At 43.2% G+C, this 27,197-nt stretch overlaps 1 protein-coding gene across 2 annotated transcripts in view; it reads right to left on the reverse strand.

Moving 5' to 3' along the window:
• LOC8052502 (E3 ubiquitin ligase Rnf157) overlaps positions 1-27,185 on the reverse strand; it is a 52,575-nt gene extending 25,390 nt beyond the window's left edge. Inside the window, exons 1-7 of one of the 2 annotated variants that reach the window (XM_029968209.4) lie at positions 26,966-27,185; positions 14,320-14,438; positions 13,350-13,438; positions 8,829-8,981; positions 6,438-6,555; positions 5,393-5,459; positions 4,099-4,256 (exon numbers count right to left, since the gene is read on the reverse strand). In XM_029968209.4, coding sequence (XP_029824069.2) covers positions 4,099-4,256; positions 5,393-5,459; positions 6,438-6,555; positions 8,829-8,981; positions 13,350-13,438; positions 14,320-14,438; positions 26,966-27,053 — 792 coding nt within the window. In that variant the 5' untranslated portion in view covers positions 27,054-27,185. The remainder of the gene's footprint in view (positions 1-4,098; positions 4,257-5,392; positions 5,460-6,437; positions 6,556-8,828; positions 8,982-13,349; positions 13,439-14,319; positions 14,439-26,965) is intronic. The other variant, XM_029968211.4, reaches the window with a different exon arrangement.
• Positions 27,186-27,197: the final 12 nt, after the last annotated feature.

The raw sequence follows: 27,197 nt of genomic DNA on the forward strand, positions 1-27,197 counted from the left end.
CTGTGTGGGCCGGGATACATTGCCGTTGAACACACGGTGAAATTTTTACGAAAGTGCAGGGCCGCAGAAAAAAGGCACAGCTCGTCAAAAGCAAGTTTCGCCGGTCTCGCGGTATGTTCAAAGCTTCTCTGGCACGCTGAAGTGTTGTGTCTCTGTGCCTTCGCACGCTTGGATACCGACCAAGAATCGACGCCGTGTGGACGTGTTTTGTAAATGCAATGTGCGCAAAGCCGTATGTGCCTCTGGATCAGCGTCTTACTTTACTCTGGCGACTGTATACTTGCGGCACTCGCGATCCAGAAACGAGCTTAATCCAGCGTATAGTAGCGACGGAAGAGAGGAGGAAGGCACGTCTTTTTTTCGTCGTTAGACGATTTACAGAGTACCGTGCACAACAGCTCCTCATCATGGATCAGTGCTGGCCTGGCTCATTATCAACCTACTTAATTACACTTTACATTTGAGCGCGGCTCGCCTAATTGTGATTGGTCAACAGATTGCAAACAACCATATGGGCTGCGCTTCAAATATTTTCATTTTTGCCGTCTTGTATTTTTGCCTTCAAAAACCCTCCTTGCTCCAGTGTTGCTCTATTCGTGCTCCCATGTGATCCATAAGAGTAGATTTGGAACATAGCCATGGTTAACAGTACATAAGAGCACGTACAGATCACCCCCCCCCCCCCCTCCCCCTAGCTTTATTGATAGCAACTCACCGGAACAACCATAGTTTTGTTTAACCCGAGACTGGGGTATTTCGGAAAAGGGGACGAGAAGAAAAGAGGCCACAAGGAGGCGACGTCTCAATCCAAAATCGTGTACGCTTTTCTTCTCGTCCCCTTTTCCGAAATACCCCAGTCTCGGGTTAAACAAAACTATGGTTAACTTCCACCAGCTCGCCTGCACCCTTACAATTTTTTCACCGGAACAGCTGGACGATCCAAAACTCCGTAGCCGACATATATATGATCTAAAGACATCTACGCGCGACATACCTTCAAAACTTTGGTGCGGTGTCGATTGTTGATCGGTACCCAAGCGTGCGAAAGGATAGAGACACAGCACTTTGGTGTGCCAAGGAAGCTTTGAACACGCCGCAAGACCGACAATGCTTGCTTTCGACAAGTTGTGCCTGTTTTCTGCGGCACTGCGCTTTCAAAAAAATGTTCACGTGTTCTCAACAATGTATCACGGCTCACACAGGACCTTTAGAATGTCTACGGCGAATGACGACGAACGAGTATAAAACGTGTCTTTAGCACGCTGCCGCCGGCCTCTGCAAAGCTAGCAAAACACAAAAAAGCTGCATGCAAGATGGCCGTCTGGTGGCCACACTCGCGCTGTAGCAAGCAAGCGGGGATGCGCGATACAGCAATTGTCATTGAGATCAGTGGATAGATCAGTAGATTAATTGACTGATCTGTTGATTAATGGCCAGATTCGTCACATAAATGACCAATTGGTAAGTCTATTGATTGACTGATAAAACACTTGATTGACCGGTTGGCTATTCCAGTGTATTAAAACAGCAGTTGAAGTTATTCAACATAGATCTACCCTTTTACAGTCTAACTAATTATTATTGAAATGCCAGCGTGATACCTACGAAATCAAATCTGGACCTGCCTAGCTTTAAATTGTGTCATGTGCTTCTGTCCATCTGCTCTGTAAAATTTACTACCATTATCCTCTTTTGCTTGACAGGTTACTGGCTCCTACCAACGTCTCGTTGCCTTTTCACCATTTTCATGAAAGTGGCCTATCTGCCTGTAAAACTACCGCATTTTAGAATTGATTAATCTTCAGAACTATAATTGCTTGGAACCATCTTTTGCTGTCTGCAGTGTGCATACTGGATGAAACCATCCTTAAAGGGACCATGAAATGACTTTTTTACTTTTTCCAGATAACTTTTACATTAAACCGTCAATGTTCACTGAATGCCGAACGGGCATCCGTTTTCGTCTCGGTTTATTAACTTCTACACAAAAAATTAATGAAATATCGACTTTTTCTTGACCGCAAAACAAGCTGTGACGTACGCTATTTCCGGAACCGGTACTTCTCTCGGCAGTAGGAGATGGGAGCATTAGCGGCGACGAGTTGGGGTGCGCCGGTAGGTTTTACTGTATTCGCGCTGTTGGTAAGCGCTTCGGGACCGATCTTTTACGATTGCAACTCAATACTGACGCGACACTCGGCAAAGAAAGGTTGGCACGGTATTGCACATATACCTCTCACGAACTGTTACAGCTCGACAGTGACGTGCAGTCTGTCAGGATAAAAATGGCATACCAATAACAAAGTGTACATACCGTGTTACGAAGGTAATCCATACAGCGTTTATTTCAGCTCTATATCACACAAAACAAGAAGAGAGAATCGACGAGGGTCCCTTTTCGACGAGTGTTCGTCAACACTGCCTCGGAAAACAAGGGGAAGAGATTGACCTCACCTCTTAACGTAAAATTGAGGTCAGCGATCAAACTATTATACGGGAAGGGTCCACAAGGGTACCCCACAAGGGTACCCCACAAGGGTAGCGCGGGCATATTCCATTCAGCACGCCAGCCGGTCGCAGGCAGACAGACGGTCTTGCGACGAAGCAACGCTGCGTTGAGTCGGAGTGCCTGCTAGGCCTATATTCTGAGAGCTTCGTCGGAGCGCGATTCGCGGCTGTTGTCGCTCTTCTCGGGTGTTTGTGGATCCAGCGTTCTTGTTCGTCGTGGTCTGTTTTAAGTACATTTTTTTCTTGCTGCTTGAAGTCGGCACGCGCGAGATGAACACGTAGAAAAATAAACGTTCAGTCAGTCAGAGTTTTGAGAGGAAGGCCCTGCCAGCCGGCAGTCGGCCCTGCCAGCCCTGCCCTACTGCGCACGCGCAGTAGTTGCTTCGTTTACCACACGATAGATGGCGCTTGGCTCTCAGCTTTATCAAATTTGGCAATTTTCGCCACACATCTCTAATTATGCTACAAAATGTGGGTCTGAATATTATTTGACAAAAATTTTAGGAAACATTCGCCGGCTATTTATTGTTTACGATCGCGGTGCTGGTGAGGTAGGCTCTTACCCAATAGGCGACGTGGATTCGGCTGACGTGCTCCATTTCTGCGGATGCATCGTAGTGAAAAGGCAGAGCTTTTGAAGGAAAGAAGTCGCAAAAGAGTCCAGTTTTCTTTTAAAAGTTCTATAGCAAATAATTTTTTTTGGCTCCCTATTTTTGTGTTTTTGTGTTTCTTTTCATACCTTTTACGACGTGCGGTGGATGAAATTAGATTTTAAAATCATTTCATGGTCCCTTTAAAGGGCTACTCCATCGATTTTTTTATTGTCTCCGATTTGCTTGAAATTTTGCTAAACTAACCAACAAACATCACGAAAATAGTATCCCAAATATTAGGTCAAAATATTGTTTTTTCGCGAAGTTATTGAATTTACAGTTTTGGTCCTCACCGTGTTTTTCAAGCTCGAAGTCTCTACTGGCAACAATGAAAAAGTGACGTCAGTGGAAGGCAGGGGTTCACTCTTCGGGCTGTAGATTTTGTTTTAAACTGATTCGAAGCAGTTTCATGGTGTCAAATGAATGCTTGGGAAGCTCGCTGCAGTACCCGCGCTCCAGCACGGAACAAATGATTGGCATATTCTATTTTTTTGGCTGCTTGCTCGACTGGCAAGCCTGCCTGCCACTGACGTCACGGCCCTGAAAAGCGCGCATATATTTGAATCGGTTTTTGCATCATTTTCATTCGCCAATTTCGCAATAACTATTATGAATTTCGCAATTAACATTAATATGAAAAGGGATCCAATTAAAGCATACATGAGCACTCTTAAATCCTAACATGCTTAGTGCAAGGCTCACTACTGGCCTACCACGAAGTATTATGACATCCTCTTTAGGCAAATTTTCAATTTTTCTTCTTTTTATACTCCACGAATAACAAGCGGCAGCTGCCTCCACTACTGGAAACTGAAAGACAAGACATGACACAGTGGCATTCCTCCCAATTTCCATTACGTCCTCTTCCAGGGACAGAACCTGGTACTAGAAATGTGTGGCCATACCGCTTTCAACCAAATCAAACTCCGTCGCTTACTTTGGCTTGGGCGACATTCTTGTTCTCGATGCCGTAGATCTCCTGCAGGAGGTAGCATAGCCCATCCACAAACAGCTTCTGCTTCAGCGGCTTCAGCGTGTACGTGCCGTCCGCGTTCTTCTCCACCACGGCAACCAGGACGTGGGACTGCCGTGGCTCTGCACAAGCAGACGAAACAACCCGTGAGGTCGGTGGAGCAGCAGGGGCCAAGGGGGCGCACAAGTTGAGGAGAGAAGGTGCAGCGAGAGAGATTGATCACACATGATACAAAGCTCCGCTCTCGCGGCTTCTCCTCGGTCTGGAGCCGACAACATCTCGGCCGTGCATTCATCGTCGTCAGAATGTGTCCGGTAATTGTTACTTGACAAAGACACCATACCTTCGAGGTATTTCCTCTTTTCTTTCTCGCGGGTTATGAGTCCACGTTCCTAAAGAAACGCTGAGAAAGCCATATAAAGGATGAGACAGCCAATGCTGATTAGCAGACGATGCCAGGGTGCGGTGCCTGAATGCCTGGCACCACTGCTCCCTCTGCAGAAAAAGCAGATGACGGTCTTACCTATTCGCTCTGACTGGAGGGGGTACGGAAAGTGGAGACAAAGGCAGCTGGTTTTTGTGTTTACCCACTAACCTCTCAATCAGAACGCGGCTCTGTGACTTTATCGCACCTCTGTGCGACAAGCAGGCGAACTTGTCGCAGTACAGGGGGCGCTTGACGTTACAGTCATTGTCAGTCACAGGAAGGCGCTTGGAATGCGTGTCTGGCCGGCGTGTTTGATGCCCTATGCTTCCCGTGCGTCGAAGCGTTCCAAAAACGGTGATAGAATGTGTCGCGGGAGTTCCCGGGAAATGCTGCGAATTGTTGCAATCGCGGTCGCCGGTTGTAGGGGCGACAGCAAAGAAGATGAACGGGCACAGGTGTCACTGTTGGGCGATCTCCAAACCCATGGTTCCCACAGGGCGTTTCTTGCACAATAACTTTAACTATGCTTTTTGTATTTTAATTTTATAAAGTAACAAATAACTTATCCCAAATGCAAATCCCTATATCTTAATTTACGGCGTAGAGGGGTAGATCATTAATGCACTGCAAAAAGCCAAACATTTTTACTGCAGTTCTTGAAGCATAAACGAGAGCAGTAATTATTGCTATTGCCAAGAGAATGGCAACAACAATAACAACAGCAAAAGTTGCAGGAGCGGCTGTCAAAAGGAGGTGACGAGACAGCTTGACATGTGACGATCACGAAATGACAGCACTGCAATACAGAGTCGACAAAACAGTGTCACTCACCTTCACCTTCTTCAGCAAGGCAGTGAATCACCACGGGTAGCGTCTCGTCTTCAAAGTGATAGCAGAGCTGTGGGCAACAACGAGATTAAAGCTGTTAGTTTATTTTCTCATTTATTTAATAATGCCTTAAACATATTTCCATGGAACATTACACGAGGGATGGGCAGCTGAAAATTGTGATACAGAAAAAGAAAGTAACAAATACATTCAAAAATGACAAAAGTAACAAATGCACCTAAGAACGACCTAGCCAACAAAGAAACGTTCAAAAGTTAGGCATACATATCACTTCAGGGTTATTAAAAGTGCATAGATTTCAATTTTTCGTTTAAAAGTAACAATATTGTTAACTTAATGTTGCTAAATATTGTTATTAAATATTGTTACTTAAAAATATTGTAGTAGAAAAATATTAATATTAAAATATTAAAATTTAAGTAGCAATATTAAATATTGCTACTTAAAAGTAGGAATATTGTTAGCAGTGACTGTGTGGTTGGGCAAAGAGTTCTGTTATCGTTCAGGGTATCGAAAAGTTTGCATAGATAGTGGTGGACAGAAAGGTATTGTGCAGGTGTTGTCTAATCTTTGAAAAAATTAAATAGTAGGTGATGATAAGATTGTGTTTTTAAGTGCCGGACTATGATGTCAAATTTGGTAGAACAGTGTGAATCGAGGTATTTCTCGTCTTAAGGTTACTTCTGGGAGATGGGCCCAGCAGATGCTGCCAAGCCTGCCAAAAAAACTCAAAAAGGGGAAAAAAAAAGAAGTAAGCTTAGATATAGGTGTTCAAAAATACACCCTTGGTTGTACTTGCATTCTGTCGTCGACGAAGCCGTCCACTCGCTTTTGCGTTTTAGCAACACCAAAGAAGATGCTAACAGAGAATCGCTTATAAGCAAATAAACAAAGAAAACAGTGAAGTGTCACCGGCAAAGCCGCAGGAGGCTTGCAGACGTCAGATTTCATACTTTTCGAACGCGCTGAAGCTTAGCCCGAAGTGAAGAGCTTAAGAATATCGGCCACATCCGAGCGACGACCTCACCTCTTCTTCGGAGTGCAGGCTGGGGTCGAATATGTGGGATGCCTGAGAGAACTGCTGGTTGGCTCCCCGCTTGTAGTGGTACGTCTCCGAACTCATCTCGGGATTGCGAGGCGCGTACCTGCAATTACGTTAAAGACCAATCGCAACGCTCGTTACACGACGGGCGTCTGTCCTGCCTGCGACGAATGGAGGCAGCCAAAGCCCTATGTACCGAGAGTTTGGCCGACGGGCAGAGCCTGTCAACTGCTAGAATGACCATACTTCACGTTGCCACAATACGGAGGTTTCTGCTTGTGGCCACTCCACTCTCTGTGCGCTAGTGCAATGCCGGGGTGAGAAGTTGTTTTAGAAACACAATTTCTTGTACTCTGACATTTAGTTATGCCTAAACTTCGTCCCTTATTGATCCCTTATTGCGCTCCAAAAGCAGAACTAGTATATAAGCTTCTCTTTTTGTTCTGTTGAATCTGACAGTCAAGTGCAAGGCCCCGCAGCGCCTCTCCTAGATGGTACCAGTAGCGGCTCTGAATTTTGGCGGTGGTCAGTCTCAAGACGAAATATTTGAGGTATTGGAAGTTCACTTTTGACAAAAGAGGGATGAATTCAAGATCATATAATTTTAAGAGAATGTAACAGATCAGTAAGTTTGAGCTGCTGGTTGTGTGTACAGTTACAAAGACGCCTACATTAACGAGAAACATTTCATTACAATGATGAGTCACTGCATGCTTGGCGTGCCTAATTGAGAGCAAGTCTAAAATTCAGTGCCACAATATGGTGGAAGTCAAGCAACACTTCCTAGTTGCCTGACTTCTAGCTGTGGTTGCTACACTGTTGGCATGTTACCGAAAACAATATTCCGTCTCTGAGTTAAACAGCTTGGCAGTTTGCCGGAATACCGCTTCTTGGACCATTTCGCAGCAGCAGAATTTTACAGGTCTAGGTTGTTCAGTGCAAGTTCTAAAACTCCGACGTCTGGTCCCAACCGCTGACGCTATGTTTGGACAACAAATAAGGTTTCGGCGACGCACAAAATATTTTTTCAGTGAAAAAAAAAAATTTCTCCCAAATGCCCAACACTACCGTAACAACTTGAAAGATGTCCAATCCTCGAAAGATGTCCAAACCCCGAAAGATAACCCACCCCATTTTTTACAAGATTTGCTATTTTTTTCAAAAACATTGAAAGATAACCCACTTCTATAGTCCGTTGCAACTTAAGAACGAAGGGCGAGGGTAAGACGTGCAGGGGAGGAGGAAGCAGACGGAACGCTGCAGAAGAGAAGGGGAAACCTCCTTCTCTCTTTATTGTTCCGTCTGCTTCCTCCTCCCCAGCCCGTCCTACCCTCGCCCTTCGTTCTTAGGTTGCAACGGACTATAGTAATTGCAGTGCCCCTGGCCAATGGTGACTTTGTCCGAACTGGGATAACTCATCCACGTCGAGAAATAAGCGAACATTGCTGACTGAGAGGGAGAGTTCTCTATGCTCCACTGCCCCTCAATGTGAAGCAATTTGACAGGTCAGGGTACAAAAATAGCACATTATCAAATAGAATATTCAATAGTTTCTCCAAGCCTTTCACTAACGCAAACATTCTTAAACAAAACCCAGCTGAACTCGAGAAGGTTGTTCTGAAGCTTCCACTTGTCCATTTCTAAGTTAATTTTAATCCAACTATATTTAGAAAGTTCAAGGCCTACTTTGTGATGGCAAGCGGCCGATATATTTGACATAAAATTAAACCTTTAGAGATGCCCAGAAAACCTAATCGAGGAGATTTATAAATTTTTTTGATATGTACAAACATCCTTTCTTCAATCTCGGACTAAAAAAGAAAAAAGACAATCACTAATAATGAATGCAGATTGTTAGAGCATCTCTGCCTAGCATAATTTTGAAAATTTGACTGCAATACAGATATCAGAATTCACAAAGTGTTTGTTTCTTTTTAAACACACCAGGTGCACATGTGCACCATCCCGCTTTGAAAGTGTGCCTTTTTCCTAAGCACACAACTGCAATATTCATACTTTTCAAGCACTAGGGTTAGCCCCAACAAACGTGCTTCTTGCCGAGCACTGGTGCACTGCAGAGAAGCAAAACCCATGAAACCACGCTTCGCGGGTCTTGCTTTTCTGTGGAGCACCACTGTTCGATAAAAATCGCGATCAACAAGGCTAACCTGCCGCGATCGACACTTAATAAAATATAAATATCGCAGTTCATCTCAAAGTTCATATCGAATAGCATATTATTCTAAACCACAATTCAAAAATTGAAATATTCACACAATCGTACCAATGCACAACGAGTGTTTAAACTGACAAAGAACTAATCTTATTGCATTGCTGGTAACAAACATACAAAACGAAACGACGGCAGAGACTCACACGATCCCGTTGGCGGTGATGTCCTCGGTGCAGAAGTAGTGAATGGTGATGGCGCACCGAACGTCCGAATCAAAAGTGAATTCTATGTTGTACCGGCACGGGGGCGTGGTCTCGGGAGCCAGTTCTTCTTCTGGCTTGGGGGCATCCTGAATTCTGGAAGTGTCCCGGGCCACCACGTGAACACTTCCAAACCCCACAACTGAATCGTCAGTATACAGCCTGCGTGTGTGATCGGGGTGGCAAGCACGGCTCGGCAAACTGTCACCATCGGCGATGAGAATTGGCGACATACAATTTCACAGCAATGTTTTACGGGCTAACATGTTAAGAAGGGATGCAACTTTCAACTCGCAAAAAATTACCAAAAGACAGTTTTTTTTTTAAATCAAATTTTCAACATCTGCGGTTCACATTTTCTGTGTTTCCAAAGTTTTCTTGCTGAAAACCGTTGCGAAGTGCCCTAATATAACACTTATATAACCTGAGGTAATGAAATATTTGTGAGAGTTCACGAAATAATGGCATTTATTGAAGTGCCATATCTCCGGCACCACGGAGCACCGATATATTGGTGTTGATGGAAAGCATACTTCATTGCCTTCAAAGTTTCCACGTCGGCTGCTCGCTCTGAGGAGAAATAAATGCATAGAGAGCAAAAGTTTCAAGGTCTCGCCGAGAGAAATGATGGCTACTGGTTGGCTTCCCGTGCCACGCGAGCAAAGCTTGCCACTGCTCCGCTTCACCGTTGCCCCTAGCAACCAGCGCGCCTGCTGGGGACGGTCGTCTGCTTTTCGCTTGCCGCAGTCCCGCATCGCGAGCAAGTGGGTGCTGAAAAAGTTAAATTTCCGTCACTCAATACACGTTTGCAAGTCCGGTCTCAGGGCGCCGCCATCTTCCTCAGTGGGGTGCGCTCTCGGGAGCGGCCATAATCCGATTACGACGCCTTAGCAAGGCTTCGTAATCGGATTATGTCTGGTCCAAGTGCACCCCAGACAGGCAAGATGGCAGCGCCCTGAAGCCGGACTTGCAAACGTGTATAGTTGAGCTTTGTAACTGCCCCGACGATCATGGTTCGACTATCAGAAGTACAAGACAGCGCACGCCTTCCATAGCTGCAAGTGGAAATCACTGATGCATAGAAAGAAGACTCGTCCGCTGGCTTCCAAAAGCGAGTCCTCTGTTGACGGGCAGCGCGATGCTGAAGTCGACACATCGCCCGGCACTTCAGATGCCATGGCATTCGTGGAAGAAATGCCATCTACGAGCACAAGTAATATCGTTCTTGCACATTTGCAACCACGCTTCGCATCACCAGAAGCGGCCCGCAAGCAGGCCACGGCTGTACAAGCATCGCTTAGTTCCGTGTCAGTGATGGAACGGAAGCTGAAGCTATTTGCCGAAAGCGAGGAACCGGCAGGTGCGGAAGAGAGTGAAGAGTTTTGTTCAAGTCGTAGCGATGAACGCACTCCTTCCAACGACACCGTGTGAGCCATGTCTTCAGCCAGGGCTTCCAGTGGTGCCAAGTACAAGGCACGGGCTGGCGACACAGATGATCCTGACTTGCGGAGCGTGTGGTGCCGTCGCAAATGAGTGGAAGTCGCTGCGAAGAGAAGGAGGCCGGGTCTTTGAAGCAAACCTAAGGTCAATGCAAGCGATCAAAAGCATCCGCAAGGGGTCAACAGCATTGACAGACTTTGGTCTGGAATGGTTGTCTCCCACTGAGGCCAGCACCAGAAAACATTCCAGAAACACCTAAAGGCTAAGTTCAGGCCTGCCGGAGTTGCCGCATCAGCAAGTGTGTTTTCTGATGCAGTTGAGGCTGTCCGTAAGGTCTATGCAGAAATTAACCCTTGCTTCACAAGAAATGTTACTGCTGTCTATGATGGCACTTGAATGACACGAGGCCACACATCTCAACATTGGAGTCGGCACTGTGATCGAGTTCTACACTGGCCTGGTGCTTGACTCTGTGCTTTGTCCAACTGCTGCCATGGTTGCTCCGTGGGCCCAAAAGTGGGTGACAAGAAATACAGCGAGTCAAAGAAATCCCTTGAATCAGAATGTCAAAAGAGCACCAACGTGAACTCTGGCCGTGTAAAGGTTGAGGCAGTGTTGTTGCTGTTTGGACGTTCACTTGCAGAAAATGACCCGCAGTTCACAAACATTGTTTGTGATGGCAATAGCCAAACCTTTCTGGCACTTTCCGATGACAAGACTTAGGGTTTCATCGAAATCACAAGGGAAGACTATGTGAACCATGTCATAAAGAACGATGGGGTCAGCCCTACGTGCCCTAGTCACCAAGGACGAAAAAGGTCAGCCCCTAGGAGGAAAGGGTGGCCTGACAAAGAACTTTATCAAAAAGCTGACGAGCTATTATGGCATGGCTCTGAGAGATCAATCTGAGGTTGACGAGATGCAGAGAGCCATCATGGCGACCTTTTACCGTATCAGCTCAACTGATGAAGAACCCTACCATGATCTGTGCCACCGGGCCCTGCAAGCTGGTGCAAACACCAAGTCGCAGAAGCCAAGAGAGAGCCTCAGCCACCTCACAAATACCATCTGGCGAGGAATGTTGAAGATGCTCTTCTGCCTGTGCACCAGCGCTTGTCCGAGCCTCCTCTTCTCCACCGGTGCAGGGGGAAGAAGACGCAAAACGCCGCTAAGAGTCTACGTTCCGTAATGTGGTCGGTGCTTCTCAAGGATGAGAATGCATCTTTGATTGCTGCCGAGACCGCAGTAAGCGATGCTATTTGCAAGTACAACTGCGGCACTCTTCACGCCTACGTGGAGTTTTGCTCCTCCCTTGGCATCAAGCCTGGGCACCTTGCACCGCACAGGGCAGCAGAAACACGTCATGCGCATGAAGAAGGCATCAAAAGCAGATCAGGCTAAGGGTCAGAAAGCCATGCGACACCACGCTGAAAAGGACACAAAGGACTACAACCCTGGTGCCTTTTAGTGCGCTACAAACAGCCTAAAACTTTGGACATTGTTTTCTCAGAACTGTCTTTTTACTATTCTGTTCAGCTTGGGGAGCAGGTTTCTTAGCAACCACTATGTCTATTTTTAGTTCATTAGTTACATTGTGATCCTTGAGCTAAGGTGCAGGGCATGACATTGCTATTTTCTTAAGTTAATGTCGTTTAACTTTATGTAGTTACATGTTTGCATAGCAGATGAGTATCTTGCAACCAGGTGACACAAAACAAAAAAAAAAGGTTTTTATGTTAGGTAAAGAAAAATACCAAAGAATATATTCACCTGTGGCACAAATCTGCAAGTGCACTCAAAGTTTAGGCAGCCTTCTATTTTATTTTATAAGCCCTGCAGGCTCTCCACCATGTTCAAACAAGAAAAAAAACATAGTAATAAGAAGTTCTTGAGATATCAAGCTCATATATTGATGGACATGTTACAAAAGCAATTGGAGTATTTGTGCCAATTTTCACCAAAATCCATCAAGATATAATAATGTTTCTGTCGAAAGCCATGTTGTCCCTTATGGCGAACTCGGGTGGTCAATCGCCGGTGAGACCGAGCCGGTGAAACCGGCAACCAGAAACGCGCCAGCGGCACAACACGTGACCCTCAGCACCCGAACACAAAACGTCAGACGGTGGAAGTTTACTTCGCCTCTTGCCCGCGCGGCACCACTAGCGAGAGGCTGTCGCCACCGTCACCCATGTCCCAACGACTTGGATTGACTCGAGTAGTGTCTGCTGGAGTGACTTCAAATCAGTTTCGCTCTTTCATTCATTTTTTTTTCTCACTGACCTTCTCTCTCATTTCTGAAGTGACGACACCAGATACGGTCTGGCGCCCACTTGCCCCGCCGTTTGGAGCTTGAGCGGAAAAAGCGTCGGAAAGTTGCCGGTGCTTGCCAGAGAACCACTACCCAAACCATTCGCGCCGGCCGGAAACTGACCATGAGCACACTATTGCCGGTTTTCCGGCAAAATAAGTTGCCGACGACTGACCGCCCGAATTGGCCATTAAAGCAAACGAAGAGCCCCTGGTGTAGAAAGGTAGACCATGTGAGAGCCTTTAACGTTTGGCTAAAAGTCTCAGGTATAGACGCCTCCACCCCTACGAACCTTCTGTGAGTTTGTGGGCATGCTGATCGGCCAGAATATTTACCCGCTCAACTTGTGGCTTTCTCCAAAGGCAGAGTGCAACATGCCAGCACAAACAAACTAATGATACTTTAAAAAAAAAAAAATGTTTAATGCAGTTGAAAAGCTGTAATTCAGCTGAAACAAAAAAAAGCATGAACCAAGGCAGTAAAATTCTGTGTTAGATGTTAACACGCCTCTGGAAAAACATGTACAAATTACAGCATGGAGTTTGCACTAACTGTGTCGCTCAGTGAACGACGTGAGGGTGATTCGAGAGAACCTCCTAAAAAATGTTTCCGCAAACGTCACCACGTGTCACAAAGCAGAAGGCTCCCGCCTCTCGTCTGCGTCGAACTGCAGCCGCCGAGCATCCCACAAATTTCTCTTCGCTCGCCCTTACTTGATGAACCGCAGCGACTCCTTGCGGATGTTCACCAGGCTCCTCAACGGCCGGGTGGGCTCGTTGGCCTGGGGTGCCGGGTAGGGGAACTGCAAGAGACGGTGCTGCGGTCGAGAGAACCGTTAAAGAAGCCCCCGCGGGCATTCAATCGGCCATCTTGCTACACCTTGCAATGCCAACTCGGCACTGCAGCTCAGGGCAGCGACAAGCTGCAAGAACGCTTGCATGCGAGACCCAGCCACAATCTTGGCCAAAGAAATGTTTTCAGTGGTAGTGATTATGGGCTCGGAGCTAGTTTGAGGTACTATGGCAGAGCATCTTAACTTTATCTTTACTACACGAGTATTGTTAGTATGTCAGTACCTGAAGTACCTGCTGCATGAACATTACAAGAGCTTAGTGCCGTCCATAGAAGGGCTCTGCACACTATGTGTTTGTCGTGCTTCAACCGGTCTTGAACATGTTCTGAATGAACAGAATGAAAATGGGTTGGTTTTCTCCGCTGACTGCACATTCATGTTAAAATAGCTAGACACTCAAAGACTAATTTACTCTCTAACAGCGAAGCAAAGGCTACACTGGCATTTTAGACTACCAGAAACTATGCAGGCAAAAGTGCAAAAGAGTTTTTATAAGCATTAGCGAGTATCTAGAGATTGATACGTAATTTAAAAAGATAGTGTCCTTTTTTTTTTGTGCCGTGCAATGCTTCACCATGACTTAAAGTTTAAACCTACTCCAAGTGCGCCAGCATTTTTTTTATATACAGGACAGATTATTAAAACTCATTGTGCTTCTCCACGTGCTAAACCATGTGCATCAAATGTGGGCTGTTTTTTGCACTTCTAAGAAAAACAAAGAAACTGCAGGTCAACTTATATGAACGCATCAAAAGACGAAAGAATGTCACACATTTTCTTAGCAATTTTTGAGCAGCAGGAAAGTGCAAAGAGGTTGTCGACGTGCTTACGGGAGTCGGCTTGCCTCCCAGGAAGTTGAGGTCAGTGTTCTCGCCAAAGAGGTAGGCTTCCGGCTGGTTGCCATCGAAACGCTCCCCTCCCATGATGAAATGGCTCGCAAAGTAGTTCCCTGCGGTCAAGGCAAGAAAGGAGCAAGATCAAAGTCAAATTTGAGGGTTCTACGTGCCAAACCTATGACGGGCATCTGGCACGCCCCAGCGGAGGACTGAGGATTAATTTCGACCACCTGGGGATCTTTTGACGTGCAACCGAAAGCTAGGTTACACGGCGCCTTCTCCGCAATAAGCCTCCGTCATATTGCGGGCACCCCGGTCGGGATTCGAACCCGCCACCTGGGGAAAGGAGCAAGATGTCGCCTTCGCTGTGTTTGCTCTCCCAGTGCAGCGGCTACCCAAAATGCCCGCACAAATCGAGGCGTGATCCCCAACGATCGCCACCATAAATCCGTGACAACACAGACCGAAGACCCCTTGTAATTGCTGGCCGTAAATCACCAAATCTGACATAAAGCTGGCAACTGCTATTCAAGTCATCTCGACCAAGCAGCAAAATGAACAACAGGCTCGAGATTAATCGAAAGAACAACTTTGAAGCCTCCATTACTGCAGCAGGTGCACAGAGAAACACAGTACCCATGCGAATCGTGGCATGACCGTTGAAGAATTGTTACCGCAAAAATGCAGGGTAGAGAACCATTGTAACTTGTTTTCCATAGAACATAAAACAAGAAATTGTGGTTCAAACTGTCTCAACCAGGCAGCAAAATGGCCAACAAGATTTAAACTAACAATAAAGATAGGTTCAAAGACTCTATACATGGTATTTGGGCCGCTTCCGGCCGCCATGACAGGGAGCTGAGAATACTTCTGGTTCGGGTTTTGTTTGCATGCTTTTAAAGGGCAACATCACCGCTACGTTTTGTGTGTTCTGCAATTAAATCCCTCTTTTGTAATGTTCTCCTCGTCCAATGCCTTGTTCAAGTGCTGTAATGCTTTGCAATTGACCGGGGAACTTTGCTGTGGCAGATCTTTGCGAAATGAAGGAAGCAGCGAGCCGCGGCCATTGAGTGCGAACAGTCTCTGCCAGGCGCGCATTGATTTCATGCTCAACACTACGATTGCTTAATTTTGAAATCGAAGATGAACATATATCCGACTCTTCCGGGTAGTGAAAATACTGAATCGAACGAATCACACTTGATTTATTACGTAAATAAAGATTGATTGAAATATCAATTAATATTCACACAAATATAACTTTTTATTTTAGCCTGGACGCGGGTTTTCATAACTCAGACTGTTTAATACATAAAATAATAGTTGTTGTGTTTTTGAGTTAGAGCAGAATTGCTTGCTGATGAAAATTTTCGTGTGCGTGCGAGCTTGCAAACAGACGGTTTATGTTAGAGTTCTGAACAAACTCCAGCCAAAACTCACAGACAAACTAAAAGAAAAAGAAGAAAAACATGAATTTTGAAAATTTTTCAAGTTTGTGTCAGCGGAGGACTTCAGAATGGGAGGGATCTTTTTGCATGGAACTGAACCGGTTCGGTTCCAAATCAATTTCAGACACGCCAATTTCGAAGTTTGAGAGCCAGACTTTTTTCTTTCGGAATGCAATCAAGCGTCTGTTCCTGACATGGACAAAGTAAGACGTAAAACAGAAACCACAGGTACTATACTTTCAATTTTATTACTCGCCCACATCGTGAAACAAAACAGCGCTTGTGTGTCCGCCCAAACAGAACAGCTCAGACAAATGCAATATATCCCCCAAGAGTGTCGAGTGATAGTGTCGAACCGGAACCAAACCATTATTTTAGCCGAACCATAACTGAACCGGAAAAAATATAACGGTGACTGGTTCAAAACAGTTCATGGCTTTTTTTTTAAATATTACAAAACAATGTTCGAGAAACAAAAATTGGCAGCTGTATTTATATGTAGTCATATACCGAATTGCAATGTATGAGAAATTGTGGGTTTTTGTGGCACTGTTAGATTGGCTCTATGATTAATCATGTGTCACATGGCCATATCGCGTCATGGTGCCAAGACACGCTGTCAAGTAATGCGACGTCACATGGTCCAGCGATGTAGTCACGTGACTCACTGCGTCGACTTCAATTGAGAACGTCACTAGATTTATTGGCATTGCCGAAACCGTGACGTCACATGGCGTCACGACTTTTCACCGCAAGTCGCGTGACACTGTGACATACTCAAATGTCAGGAGCCCGAGTCGAGTGACAATCTGCATCGCCAAACACTCGGGTATTGGATCGTGTTTAATTAGAGATGAGAATAGCCGAACTCCAATAATGTCTAAAGCTCAGCCCATGCTTTATTCTTTGCCAACTCCAGCGCATGACTATGATGAACACTGATGGTATATAACTAGCGTCACGTCACGTGGCCACTTGTTCTAATATCGAGTTGAGAAGGGGAAAGCTGTTTCTTTTCTTGATTTTTTCTGTGTCTGCCATTGAGCGGAGAGGAAAACCGACGGGTATTTTTGCAAGCTATCAACGTCAGGGATTAGCTCTTAGCGGTATTTACTGAAAGTACAAAAATTGTTGCACGACCATTTTACATGTACACATCATTGAGGCACCCAAACATGTTTTCGTTGTTGCTGAACTGCCTCAGAAAGTTGTCCCCGAGAATAGAAGCATTGAAAGGACTAAATGTGACTTATTAATTCAACGGTAAATAGAACTACAGGTGTGTACAAAGGGAATACATGAAAATAAAGATTCAAGTAGCCTCAGAGGGACAGCCGAACGTTTGAGGCCACTTTAAATCTCACAGGAGTGTCGCTCACAACTTCTTCCGTAAACTTAGACCACCTCCATATTTTGTTTAAACTTCACAGTTTTAGGGTGTCAAAATAAAGAAATGGAGGATTACTGTTAACAAATGACACAACTATAATTGTTGAATTAGCATGTCCAAACAGAGGAGGGAGTCCCTCAGTAATAATAGGTATTCTCTGGAGGAGCATCGAAAAAAGAAAAAAAAAAAGGGGAGGGGGGGGGGGGGGGGGAGATGTAAAAATATACTGTGTTGTGAAGGTCCTCTGCTCCGCATCTATGGCGCAGAGCAGAAAGTGTTTTCCCAAAAACTACTTTGTTTGCAGAAACACTGCTGCCAGAAAGCGTGTTTTCGTACTGCCAGACGCTCGCACCTTTCTTCACGATGCTGCACCAAGCAAGAATAATTTGTGTCTTCATCAAGGTGCCAAAGAACGGCACAAGCAAAGCATCTACCTGAGCTTGTGAATCAAGTCTCTTCATCAAGGTGCCGCAATCCAGGGTGCTCACAGCGCACGAAATTCAGATGCTCCAGATGCAACATTTTTCTTTGTATAACCGCATCTCGAAACTGTTACAAGCAATTTCATACTATGTAAGCACTCAGTTTCATGTTGTAGTAAGTTGAAATAAATACAGCAAGCAGCCTGTGCACCGTCAAATTTTGTGTACATTGAGACCCAATGTGCATTAGAATGCACATGCTCCTGCATGAAACCTACAGGGCTTAAGGCTGTAATCCTTTTTTGGTTCAACTCTTCTAATCAAAATGTCTTCAGGGATCACTTGTTCATTAAAATCAATACGCGTAATTGGCACCAGGTCTGAGGAGGATATATATGCTTGTAACGTGACCGTAGTATTTATAATATACATCAAGTACCATTTAGTAAAAATGAGGCATGACTGGTATGCCTCATTTTAAAAAAAGTTATACACATGTCCAGTTCACTTATAAAATCTTAAGGTTCACAACTTTTCTTTAAATAGGCGCTCCACTTTCCACAAAATGACGCTCCACTTTCCCATGACGCTCCACTTTTCCACAAAATCGAAATGCAATACGATGGTGTGAGCTTTGAAATGCAACTTTTCTGAGCTTATAGCAAGCCGCTGAGCATGTCGGATGAATTAATCGGGGAAGTACTTTGCTACACACTTTCCTAGCTCATTACAAAATGCATTACTTCCCATTTCTTCCTTTAGCAGTTCGCTAGATTCCCACAAAGCTACTTCGATTTCTTTGTTTTCCTTCGTTGGCAATGATTCCAGGGTTAAACCATCTATTTTTGGACACACCTTACAGGTCAGTAAAACACACTTCTTAGTTGGGTTAGCACACAGGCAAAGTCTCCTAATGCCTTCAAGACATTAAGAGACTTGGTCGCCCACGTTTAATATTGCTGCCAGGCAAAGAGTAGTGGCTCCCTCTCTTGATTTTGGATAACTGTGTAACAAACTCAGACGAGACATCACGCATGTGGACAACATAGAACTTGTCAGCAAAAGAAAAGGAAAGGGAAAGGCTACTGCTCTTGAAGGCGGCAACACATGAGCTCTAGCTCTGGTAGCGCCTCCTGGTAATCACAGGTTGTCTATAGCTTCTTCCTTTCTATCATGTGCACGGATCGTCATGTGGTAATCATTTCTAATGTCCATAGTGACCCTGTCTATACTAAATAAACAATCACGAAATCAAAAAGGGTGGCGGCATGTCTATGTCCAGCTCAGCCTGTGGATTGCCCTTTCATTCCCACTTTCTGTCGAAGAAAAATAGCCATTGCAGCTTACGAGAACCTTGACAGTATTTATATCTCAACAAGGAAAAAATATATAAAAAAGATGAAATTAGGGAAGATGCGCACATTGCAGAAAAGTGAAAGCAAGCGCCGCAGCGGTGCCATGCTATGAGAACTGATATTTTCACCTTGTATCATTCTACGAGGTTTGGAATATGTGTTTGGTTTCTCAAGCCTAGAAGTGCCAATTGTAAAGACGGAGATTAAGAGGTTTCAACAAGCCTACCTGAGCTATCATGTACAGGAAGTTGTTTAAGAATGTAAAAATTCATGCACGCTTATTGATGTGCTTGGCGGGCCGTCTGAAATATCTTTCCCCACAAGTGCTCCATTAACTCCCGGAAAACTTTTAAAACGTCCTAGATATGTTTGGTAATCTCATATGGCAATGCTTAAACATTATTTAAGGCAGCTTCGATTTTTGTACTTTACTAAGTAAGCAAACTGAATGGGCTGGATATCCCCTTACCACGGTATACTATAAGTACTATCGATGTGCAAGTTTTGGTGAACTGTGTCAAAAAATGTTTACGGCATTTATAAGAGCACATTAAAAAACTTTTTACATTAAAAAAAAATTAAAAAACAATTCTTAAGGGGGACACTACCCAAAAAAAGTAAATTTTTGAACCACTGGTTTGATTTAAATTATATTTACAGGGCTTGTTTCTGTTGATGTTGAGAACATTTCTGCGAAATTTTGTTAACCTGGGTGCAGTACAAAATAAACTGCAAACGTTCAAAGATGAAAGTGGGCGTGCCTGCGTAGGAAAACTATTGTTTTGAAATTACTTATAAATTTGTCATTTTCATGTGTTATATTGCATTAGGACAGTTGAGAGCAGATAACTATGGAGCTATAATTCTATGTTATACCATCTTTCATGACAAAAAAGCCACATAAACACAAATACAGTTTCTTAGATTTCCATCCTTTGTACAAAATTTTCATTCTTGAGCATGAAAAATTACAAAAATAAAAAATACAAGCTCATAGTTATCTTCCCCTTAAAATTTCACCCCAGAAAAACTCATAAAAATTAATCCAAGTTATCTAATAACAAAACGATAGTTTTCCTAAAGTGAAATTTATGCCAGAAAATGTAATGGAGAAAAATGTGTTCAAAGTGCTCCAACCTCTACCTTTTCTTTAGCGTTGGTGGACCGAAAATAATTTATAAAAAATTGACTATGCAGTACAATACACTGAAACTTTCTGTGAATACCCTCTAGATGTTTGTGGATGTAAATGTGACATTTTTCAAAATGAACTTTTTTTGCAGAAATTGTTTTTTCTGGGTAGTGAGTGTCCCCCCTTAAATTGATGTTGAATTTTGTACTGTAAGCTTTTTCTTGTGTTTACACCGTTGTTTCTTTTAAAAGAACTATGCTTAAATTGTCAATATTATAATTTTTAAATAGGCTAAAAAAACAAGCTTTAATTTGATGTTTCTTATGACTTAAATAATTGCACATTGAAAGCTAGCTCGATTCAAACTTGGTCTATTATTGTCAAAGGTGCAAGATTCAAGAATTTTTGTTTAAAAAAATAAAATAAAAAAGAACACACTTCTAGTAAACTTTTACCCTTTTATATAAAGAATTGAACCCAGTAAAAACAGTTATCATTGTTGTGAAAAAGATCATTTAAACTTTGCGAGACTCCAAAAAGTGTCACTAGTGAAAACGGCAAAAATTGCAAGACCTACATTCTGTCCTTTCGAAACCCAAAACTCAAGAACAAAAATATTTTCGTAATTCTAATTTGCGGTTTTGTTCCAGTGACACATTTTCCACCGACATATATTTTTTCCACAATTTTTTGAGGACCCATCATTTTTTTTTTTTGCAAGATTTTAGATAAAATTATTGATATATAGCAGCAATCTCACAATGATATGCGGCAGCCTAAAAAAATGTTAGAGCGCGCATGACTGATAAAGCACAGAGTTGTAAAGTGAGGACCCAAAACAAGTGCACGTAAAAACCGAATATAGCATTAGTATACCACCCGAGACAATATTTTGCGAAGTTTCAAACTCGGCAAGCCGATGTCCAAATGTGATTTATATTAGAAATATATTGTCCGTTATTCGCGCTATTTATGTGTAATTAGTAATAACATTGCATATATTTCTATGTATTTTTTTTAATGAGATTATTTAGAAGAATACCATTTCTTATTTCTCTTTCTGCACCATTTCGTGTATTTACCTTCATATCTATTAGGCGAGCACTCAGTCCTCTCTGGAATACCCTACGACCCGGTGTTTCACGCTGCCAATCAGAGAACATAAAAGCATGTTTCAGCAGACTCAACAGCTGGCGTTTTCGAGTATCGTCCTCCCGTGTTGGTCTCAAGCAGTTATGTGAATTTCATATAGTCATATTTATTGATGACAATAAGATATATATTTAATTGCTGACTGAAGATTTTTTACAACATAAGTAAAAGGTCTATTCTCTGAAAGATATACATCAGAAGTAAATGCACCCCTAAATTATCTGAAATATGCCTTGCAAATCTTTTCAGGGTTTTTATCCTAAATAGGCACGTCTATAAGATATATTTCTGATTACTATGTATTCCTGACACATATTTAACTTCTCAAACATATAGAAGCCTGTTATTGCATCTCTTATGTGATGAACAACAATTTTATGTGTATGTGGGCAGGACGAGAACAACGTACACAGGGGGCGTGTGGTGGAACTATGACGATTGCGTGCGCAGACCGTCAGAAAGTGACCGATTAAGCAGCTGCAATGTTGAGTAGAATATGAATACTGCTTTGTACTTTTAAACAACAAATCACCAACTATCAAATAAATCAAATCTTTATTTTCCAGAAAACTGGAAAGATCACCAGACAAAAAGTTGTAATAAACAGCTTGACTGGGTCTGGGATCCCTTTACACTGGCAGCAGCTTTGACACTCAAAAACACATGGTACATAAAAAAATCAAAACAAAAACAATAATTTAAATTCCCACCGCGGTATGCAAAGCTACACACAGTACAAGCGAAGGTCTTTTTAATGTGTATATATTTACGTTGTTTGTGATATACTTGTTTAATAAGCATGGTACATTAGTTACTGAAAGTTGTAGTTTGTGCGAGACTGAGAAAGCTTATATGTCTCTGTGGGACTGTTAACATTAGTTTCATTCAGTTTAAGCCCTCAAAGAATATACAAAAAAATCTACAAATACCTCAGATGAGAAAATATTGCATAAAGTAAACAGTATTCTTACATGCTCCCAACAGGAAGTATCCTAAACTTTTGTAAACAAAGGTTCTGTGTAGTCTGTATCCATAATATAGCATACTATTTTTTTTTTGTCAGTAGTAATAAACTTTGAAGACTTGTTTTTGTCGTTGTAGCCCACACAAGATGACAATAGCTTAAATGAGATTGAAATGGAGCATAGTAAATTTGTAGCTTAACGTTGGGTGGTAAAACACTCAGACAATGAGCGACAATACTGACAATTCTAGAAAGTTTACCAACTAGATAGTTGACATGAGATTCCCGAGTCAAGTGCTCCAAAAAAAATATACCCAAGGTTTTATGTTCATTCACTAGTTTGATTGCCAAAGTGCCAAGATGGATTGTATGATTTACAGCGATTGGTTTATTTGGAGTCCTGAATAAAAAAGCTTTGGATTTTGTTGTGTTTACGGTGAGCCAATTTACCTCAGACCACACAGGAAACTTTCTTAGAACAGAATTTGCTTTGCAAATTCTACATTAGCATCATCACCAGAGAGAAACAGGCTTGTGTCGTCTGCATAAATAATAAACAGCTCTTCATTATCTATGTCCGCAATATCTTTTATTAAAAGTATAAAATATTACTTTGTATTTTTAAACAACAGACCACCAATTAGCAAGGGTGATGCTCATTTGCAAATTGAATTGACCGGAATTTTGCCGAAGATATCCACTTGGGTACGCACTATTTTAGGCCAGATTCAATCTGAGTATGAAGGTGCATATAGAGTAGGGTGAAGAATTTTGATCACTCTTTTCTGCATGATTACGGTATTCGCCTGCTTGACGGTGCTGAATGTAAACAATTTTGGTCAGGGAAAACAAATGCTTTGACCGCCGTTCAGTGTTTCAATAAATGGTAGACTACAAGTGCTTGTCGCAAAACCTTCGTGACATTTTGAAAATATTATTGCTTTTAGCTCAGTTGCGTGGTCATTGTATATATTGTGAAGCAATTTCGTGAACTAGATTTCACAATAAATATGGTGAGGAGGTGCCCATTCTATAATTTTATGCACTGTAATTAATTCCTAAGTTCAAGAGCACAACTAAGATTCGACTTTTAATACTGCGACGCAAAGCTGTACACGGGTATTTCAGGCGACCTACCAGGCTGATATCCTTATCATTGAGGTAAAATATATGCCACTGACGTAAACAAGTAGATCCAGCAAAAAAAAAAAAAAAATTATGACTCTGAACTTTGGACAGCTACCGCCATCTATGAGCGACGGAGCAACCAAACGACAGGTTGCCGCCGTCGCTCATAGACGGCGGCAACATTTGCCGTATAAACACAACATTTTGTATGTTAATCTAGCTTTTTCTTTACTGTTTTAGTTAAGATTAAATAACACAATTTCTTATTTTTGGCACTTGAAAATGAGAGTTGATTGTATGAATGATAAAAAGCTATAAAGTTATTGTTTCATAACGAGAAAAAAGTCAAAGTACAGGCTAGCTGGTGGAAGTCAACCATTTCGTTGTTTACCCTGTGACTGGGTTTTTTTTTAGAAGAGCAGAAGTAACAGAAGTAACAGACCTGTCTGTTTTTTCTGTTACTTCTGCTCTTCTAAAAAAAACCCCAGACTCAGGGTAAACAACGAAATTATTGTTTCATGTTTGAAATAGTGCCTATTGCCAAAACGTGGAAAATATGTTCTGAATTTAGTGGTTCAAACTGTTATTTTTGCCCTACGGAAGTAAACCGAAAGCCATGAACCCGAATCTGTACCAAGCTAATAAAAAATTTGGTTAACACTCTGATGATAGTAACAATTCGGACACGAAACTAGTTTTGTTACTTTATCTGCTGGGTTCTAGAATCTAACATAGCCTTTTGATGTCTGCGTCTGCAATTGTATCCACGTGATTAACATTCACGAGATCACCGCAAAGGTCGACACTATCACTATCATGATACCTCCACTCGTCGTCAACAACACGCCACTTGATGTTTGCCATGAAGCAAGCGGCGCAGTCATAAACACAGCAACAGCCTTGCCCCAATCACGATACCTCTACTCGTCAATGAAAACGCATGCTTTTTCTTGGACACGATCAAGCATCAGTGGCACAATCCTTCAACTACGTCCGACAGGCGTAGCGTAGTTTCGCTTTGGCCAGCTCGAACACTTGCGCGCGCATTAGATGAAGTAATGTTGTTCTACACGTACTCTCCCATGCACGAAACAATAAACCCTTTGCTAAGTCCCCCAAGTGCCCTGGCCAACACTCGAGGAATTATGGGAACGTTGGTCCTTCAGCTCCATAGTGATTGGTAATTTCGACCAATTCAATGGTTACACGGATTTGAGTGTAATCTGGAGTTGCCCTGAACACGCATTATGTAGACTCCAAGGGCCTGTCATATCAATTCTGAAATTTCTCCTCAATGTCAGCTTTTTCTTATATTCTACATGCGATCTGCCTTTCGACCTGGCTGAGCTGCAGAAATATCTTGCCACAATATTATCATTCTCATGATTGTTGTTTTAGCAGGAATCGCTTAAAAAGCCGAGGAATCACAACAACCAAAACCAGGATTTAGCTTGGAGTCAGCGGGGCTCTTTATAGCATTTTTATCGTCTAACTTGGTATCAGCATCTTTGAAGCTGTATGAGAATGATAATATTGTAAGAGATTTCTGCAGGTCAGGCCAGGTTGAAGGGAGGATCGCATGCAGAGTATCAAAAACGCCGACACTCACGAGAAATATTAAAAGTGATACGACAGGCCCTTGGACTCTACACACAACGCGTGTTCAGGGTGACTCCGGACTACACTCAAAACTGTGTAACCATCGAATTGGTCGAAATTACCAATCACTAGGGAGCTGACGGACCACCCTTTCCACGATTCCTCGAGTGCGGGCCGGAACGCTTGGGGGATATAGCAAAGGGTCTATTATGGAATGCCTTGGTTGATTTGTGGGTGTCTAACTTCGTTGAATGTCTCACGTGTACACAAGTTTGCACTGGGCTGCCAGGTAGGACGATGTAACTTTCACAACGGAGGCCAAATAAAACGAGACGTGGTGCTTTTTCTTGGTGCTGTATGGTCAGGAACGCACACCAATCTGTCTTACGTCCGGTTTTCGACATACCTTTTGTGATTTTCCGCCCAAAAAAACTTAAAAGACGCACTGCTCATTCTTGCTCCTTGAAACATACACAAGCTGGCCAAACGGAAGTAATCTCGGCTACAGGAAGTTCCACCATTGGTTGTTTATGTTTACCTTGGAATATCATGTATAGCTGCTTGGTACGATTATATACTATAGGCTAGCTGAACAAAGGTTACAATACAACTTACACCACACACAAAAAAGACACTACTGGACTTGCAACTGTTTAATGCTTCTCTTTTTCTTTCTCTTTTTGAGTAATTGATATTGGTTTTTTTTCTTTCTTTTTTAGCCCATAATTTATTTATTTTTGCTTTAGAGAGCATGGCACCTGAGCAAGCATTAAAGAAAGAAGAATGTGAAACCGCCTCAACAGTAAAAGAAATTGAAAAGCAGCTAAAAGAAAAAGGAAATATGTGATAGAAGAGGAAAAAGAAATGAATTACTCGAAAAGAGAGAAAGAAAAATAGGAGCATTAAACAGATGGAAGTCCAGCAGTGTCAATGCTGTTTTTTTTTTTTTTTTTGTGTGTGTGTGTAACCTTTGTTCAGCTGGCCCATTGTGAGCATTGAACAAACTAGCTCGACTTAGCCCGTAATTGTTACGATTATTGGCTCGCCGTTGGTGGAACCATCGACAAACCAGAACGTCGTGTTCAGTATCTTCCCATCACAGGACAAACGAAGCAACCAATACGCATTTATTCGCAACTTTCCCCGGCTCCCATAATAACTCTTCCAAAAATTTACTCAACTAAAATTTTCGAGGTTTTTCCAGCAGGCAGATTGACACATAGTTGTCATTGATGGTGCTCTAGAGCGCACGATCGCTCCAAATTAGAGCTCCACTGTCGATGCTTTTGCAATTTTGCCACTAACACGCAGAAAAGAGGGCGGGTACCCTGTTTGTAAACTTCGCGCGAGCTCTCTGCTTTCGGTGGAGCTTTGGGCATGCACGCGCAATCGAAGCACAACCGAAGGCAGCGAACTCGCCGAGAAGTTCGGGCATTTAAAAGAGGCACTCCTCGTCGTTCCCGACTTGTCAGTAGCTACTGCTTAATACCGATGGTAATTTTATTTTGGTGGCTTGAAGCTGGTGCTTCGTACCGACCAATCAAACAAAAATATAACAAAGAAAAGTAGTAAATAAACACACGGCACTCCGGTAGCTGCCATCGTAAACACATCTTTCACGCCACGATCGAGTAACTCAACACCGCTTGACAATGATTATGGTGCAATGAAAACTGACGCCGATGATAATATGTCCGTTCCAAAAAATTATGTGATCCTTACTGCTGCCATCATTGGGTGTTCCGTCATTCAAGCGGATATCAACATGAACCCAGTAAAAAAGCGACCCTCAAAAACTGGAGCAAAGTGCGCTCTGCACACTTCGCAACTTCAATGCCGCTGCGCTCTAGAATCTGAAGCATGCACGGGCGCGTGGCGTTAGGCCGGATTTCTCAAACTACCGCACGTCAGACTAATCGCAAAGCACGCAGCCACGGGAAGTGGATGCAAAAGATTGGTGTCAAAAGACCGTGGAACCGCCATTGCCAGCTGTTTATTTATGGGTGAGACTACAACAGGGGACAAAAACCTCACGGACGGACCGACTTACCGGTTTTCGGTGGGTACCTGTAGGCGTTGTTGGCGACGTAGTCCACCTCCTCGACCCTGGCGTTCTGTCGACTCCATAAACCACCCATGTTTTAGAAAGAATCGAGTATTTTTCCCCTTTGTTTGACGTTCCCGACACGGATACATCGAGGCACGACGAAGCACGGCACCGACGACGGAACTACATCCGGCGCGCGGAGGAATTGGCCTCAGCACGTCTCGCCACACGCGTC

This window comes from Ixodes scapularis, unplaced genomic scaffold (assembly GCF_016920785.2).
Source record: "Ixodes scapularis isolate PalLabHiFi unplaced genomic scaffold, ASM1692078v2 PGA_scaffold6__148_contigs__length_123643588, whole genome shotgun sequence".
Taxonomy (NCBI): Eukaryota; Metazoa; Arthropoda; class Arachnida; order Ixodida; family Ixodidae; genus Ixodes; species Ixodes scapularis.